This window comes from Varroa jacobsoni, unplaced genomic scaffold, assembly GCF_002532875.2.
Source record: "Varroa jacobsoni isolate VJ856 unplaced genomic scaffold, vjacob_1.0 scaffold_772, whole genome shotgun sequence".
In the NCBI taxonomy this organism is placed as follows: domain Eukaryota; kingdom Metazoa; phylum Arthropoda; class Arachnida; order Mesostigmata; family Varroidae; genus Varroa; species Varroa jacobsoni.
Window position 1 is genome coordinate 147635 of NW_019213674.1, and position 4899 is coordinate 152533.

The following is a 4899-nucleotide window of genomic DNA, read 5'->3' on the forward strand; positions in this document are numbered from 1 at the left end:
ATATATTAGTGCTTCATTATTCAGATTAGGATTATGCTTAATGATAAATCCTTGCATTAGGCCAACATAACTAACGTGTTTACGTTGTATCCACTTAAACTGTACAGGCTGCGGCGATCGAAGCACACGGTGCACACGTTACCGTCGACGGCATGTGCAACTGTTCGGTATATGCTCTCTGTCGGCCAGGACGCGAAGCTGATAGAAATGCTCGAAGACCGGTTTGCTTATGGACTATTCCCCGACGTTCCAACTATGAATTTGCTGCTTGATCACTTTCTGATGAAAAAGGGAAAAGAGCGTGAGGCCGCCAAGGTATGAATGCATTTCATAGACATTAAAAAATTTGTACTCATGATTTCCGGCAAATCGTGGAATTGCACAACGAACCTTCTTCGTTTGCAAGATATCTGATGCCATAATGTCTGAAGCGTTGGACGACTTCCACTAAATGAATAATGTAACTCCGATCTTGCTATCAGAAGCCTTTTGAAAATCACACTTCGCTACTACTGTTTTCAACGAATGTATAGTAGATGCTGATTATTTTATTGACCAACGGTTTACGACTACGTTGAACTAACTCGCACTAGTAAGGACCTGTCAAAAACTGGAACTGGTCATCGATCTAAGTAAATTGTAGTTACCGTAAAATCGATCAATCCCTCAACAAGAATCCCTCACCATATTTTAATCCTTTTGTTGCGTTTGGCCCAAGAATGACCTACACGTTTGTACTTTAATGCCCCCCATCAGATAAAATAGTCATTTTAGAGATATAAATTCAAATAGGTGATGCCATTTCGTTCCTTTGTCGAAAGCAAACAGTAGGTTTGTTCGAGTTGTCACAATTGTACCATTATTTTTTTACTATGCTTTTTGGTATTACATGTCGAGGTGTACTTTTTTGCTTTTAGGTTGCGACTGAGATGATGCTACAAGAAAATCCTGGAAATGAAATTACAAGAGTGCTTAGCCTTCTAGCATGCATTAAGTAAGAAGCCACTTATGTTATTCTGAAGAACCCAATGATATAACCCAGTATCCAACAATGGTCCATTGCGCTGTGTTATTATGTTCTAATTTATCCGTACTCACTTATGTTAAGAACGTTTTCTAATCGAAGAGTTACACGTATTATGTAAAGAATATGAGCGAATCCGAAAATATGTCAACTAATTGTTTGATCTTCTTATCGACATTGATATGTTATTATAATCAATTGTTTCCTATACATTCAAGCCCACTAAAAGACTACCAAATACATCCGTAGTATACGGTACATTGTAGCAACAAAGTTTTTCTGTGATACTCTCAGCTAGAATTTCGTTGAGGTGAACGAGTGCTTAGAAGGACTTCATTAAGTGTAGTATCAACGATGTGCCTTCGACAAAAGCACAATCGGGGTGAACTTATGCTGAAGTTATCCCAATAACTTTAAGAAATCCCAATTTCTTTAACAAATCTAGCATAGCAACCATGCAAGTAGTTATTAACTTCGATAGTCCTTTGTTTTCTTTAACTACCTACTGTATCTAGCTATAGATTTATGATCATTTTTGCCAATGCTAACATTTCAACCAGCATGGCTGCATCCTTCTTAGCTAGTGGTTATCATCGAAACGCACGCCATGATAGACACGGTGTGGCCTCATACTGAGGAGGCAGTATCGCCAAGTTTGACCTCTGCATATGATTTACTAGGCAGCTTATGATAAGCTCATGTGAAAAATTTCTTTACAGATATTTATCCACCGGAACAAAGGCTTCGCCATGGATAAATGCACCGCCGACTCCTGAAAAATCGAATGAAGACGATGAGATAGAGTATGTAAGAGTACCCAATCTGACGAACTTCTTTTTTGACGATCATTTCGATCTAACGGATCCTGATCTTGTGATTGGAAAAACTCTGTTACACTTTAACAAAGGGCGCCAACCAGGTCTCGTCAAAGACTCGGTACATCTTGTAGGGCTAGCGAGAAAAGGCCAATGGGAGCGGATGAAAAAGGATATATCCAGTGTTAAAGAAATCTGTAGTGATGCCAAGGAGCTTTGCCTTCAACGGTAGGTGCAATTCATTTACTAACCATCCTTGACCCTTTGATCTATAGTAGTCTTCAGTGGCTGTTATTTGAATCATGTATTTAATTTACTGTTTTTTGGACATATATATACAGTTGTGATCCTGAAAATAATTTTGCAGTGATTTTTATTGCAGACTGACGGAATTTACTGAGACGGAAGGTGCCGAAAAGTTTGATCCTAAAGCAATCATTGGTATGACAAGTCCAGATATTAGTGGCCTGCTTGCATCCGCGCAGAGGGTCTCCGTGCCCGACTGGTTTGCACCACAACTGGAAAAGATCAAGGTTGAACCTTAGCTATATTTTTGGATGAACGAATGGGCCGTCGTGTACAGACTATAAAATTGACCAAACATTTATTGTATTGCATATTCCTGCTGGCTTTTAAAGAGCACGTTGCTTGTTTGTTTAAGAGCTCCTAAAGTGTGTTGTGGTGCTTATTTCTCGTAGGTGAATGATGCTAGCTTGATCTCCCTATTGGAAGCTGAGGCCAACAACCTTTCGCCGCACGAGGAGTTGGATATAAAGAGACAGAAGTAAGGATCCAATAACTTTATAACATTATATATGTGTTTTATATATACTTTAAATGAAGCAAGCTGTGCCGTTGCCCATACATCTGTGCTTATTCAATCCCCAATAAAATCTTTCTAGTCTATTATAGAAGCTGATCTTTGAAAGGAGGAAGATATTAATCATGCTTTTTCTAATTTTAGAATTCTAGAACCGCTGTCTGGAACCGCTATTAGAGATCGCGTGAAATGAGAAAGATATCCATAAAGAAAAATCTAGTAGGTCAAAGTCAAAGTATTGTGCTCTGTGCTCTGCTCAAGTTTTTACGCATATCTGGGTATTCTAAATTATAGAAAACAAAGCTAGCTAGTCAAGCAATTAAAGCCAACAAAAACTGGAAGCTCAGTTCATTAGTATACTAATTATGACTGGGTTTGTTTTCGAATTGCATGTTATTGTACAGCACGTAAGAATAATTAAGTCGGAGGTATCAAGCTAAACACAGTAGTGTATTCGCTCTAACGCGAATTTTTTTTAATTGTTATTTTTATACATTCCCTGCGTGATGAAGGACGTTATTTGCTCAATGGGTGAAAGATCGAAAGGCGGCAATTGATGAACAGCGTGCCGCTATAGACCGGGTGCGACGCATTGAGATACTTCGCGCAAAAAAAAAGGAGCTTGTTGAAAAAGAGGAGCTTTATTACGCTTTTGAGAAGTAAGTCGCCGTGAATACTTCACAGTTCCACATGTATTCAAGGGGCCTGACTTGAGCTTATCAAAAAAAGTGAACACATTGAACTTGGCAGAAAATTTCCGACAGAAGACATTATGTGCCTAGGGTACGAAAAAATAATTCTGATATCACAATAATTCGTAATTTAACGCTGTTTTTTTGTATTCCAGTTGGAACAAAATCGAAATGTTACTTGAGGAAATCAACAAGAACTTTGTCAAAGAAGAAAAGGTTGAAGAGTATGTTCCACCAGAGGTCAAAAAACGAAAACAGCTCACAAAGTCGGAACCAGCCAAGGTCGCTACATAAACATTGTGCGACGTGCATCCAATATCAATCTTAACAGCGCTCCGTTAGGAGCAAATTCGTTTGAAGACGTCTATCGTGGTGGCCAGCTTCTCAGGTCATATTTGGCGGTCGCCGAAAAACATGCTAAACGCATATAGGCTGGGATTTTAGAACAGCAGGTAAAAATCGCAAGATGGAAAAGGTAATCACGTGATGAAGACGATCGAATTCAAGTGGCAAACGGAACGCTTTGGCGGCGCACAGGCGAAAACATCAAAGTCGTACGCTAGGCTAAAATCAAACGAGAAAGTTCGAGGAGTCGTAGAAAAGGGTGTAAATATAATTGTAATATGTATTAACGAACTTGTGAATCGCTGTCTTTTATGAAGGATATTACGTATCGGCGAATCAATCGACCCTGTTTGGCACTATCACTTTCGTGGAAAATATGTGTGATTTTTATTGATACGTTTCGTGCTTCATTAAGACGCTGTTACGTCATATACATGCTTTTACGTGTAGCTCATTTAAAACATCTCAATCCGCAAGCTGTTTGCCGTAGATACTCGAAGGGTTTTAAGGGGCTCCACTACTGTCAGGTAGCACTGGTTGAAATTCCACATAACTTTGGCAAAAACCTAAAAGTGAAACTCGGTATCTATAAACGAGATTTAAACATTACTACACATAAAAAATATTCGTAGATATACGTGTAATAAAACCCAATAAAACCGGGCGTTTTAGAAAAAATTGCACCAATCCTTAGTGTTGCTTCGAAAGTAAGGAATACAATCACCATTTGGAAATAAATATTAGTAAAGACCAAATCTTATCCTCAGTGGCAATAGCTTACGTCAATACGTCTTTCAAGGCTTCAGTACAAGTCTAGTTCGATCTCCATATATCATGCGAGAACCTCGCTAAAGTAAGTTTTGAATATTTCTATTCTAAAGTCTATGAGTGATGCATTCAATTATTGTAAAATAATTACTGGTTCTAAACGTCAACGGTACTGACCGTTTGCACGAATGGTTTCGAGGTAAAGTAATTTTAGATTAATTAGAAATTTAAGCACAGATAATGGATACTTGGACCATGAATAGGATTTGCATTTAGTAGTTTAGACAAATTCTATAATTTTAGGAAAAAAAATTAATGGATTTTCAAAAACGCTTTCCCCTATATTGTCGATCGATTGAATTATTATTCGGCGAAGTCTTTAGCTTTTGGAAGCGGTAAAATAGTTACGAATCACTTAAATTAAACGATTTTTGG

At 38.2% G+C, this 4899-nt stretch overlaps 1 protein-coding gene across 1 annotated transcript in view; it reads left to right on the forward strand.

Annotated features, from left to right (window-relative positions):
• The window catches only part of LOC111263524 (uncharacterized), a 5300-nt gene extending 921 nt beyond the window's left edge, over nucleotides 1-4379 (forward strand). The window contains exons 2-8 of the mRNA XM_022838664.2: nucleotides 108-315; nucleotides 918-994; nucleotides 1744-2067; nucleotides 2222-2372; nucleotides 2538-2623; nucleotides 3172-3318; nucleotides 3507-4379. Of these exons, the coding sequence (XP_022694399.1) occupies nucleotides 108-315; nucleotides 918-994; nucleotides 1744-2067; nucleotides 2222-2372; nucleotides 2538-2623; nucleotides 3172-3318; nucleotides 3507-3645 (1132 nt within the window). The 3' untranslated portion in view covers nucleotides 3646-4379. The remainder of the gene's footprint in view (nucleotides 1-107; nucleotides 316-917; nucleotides 995-1743; nucleotides 2068-2221; nucleotides 2373-2537; nucleotides 2624-3171; nucleotides 3319-3506) is intronic.
• Nucleotides 4380-4899: the final 520 nt, after the last annotated feature.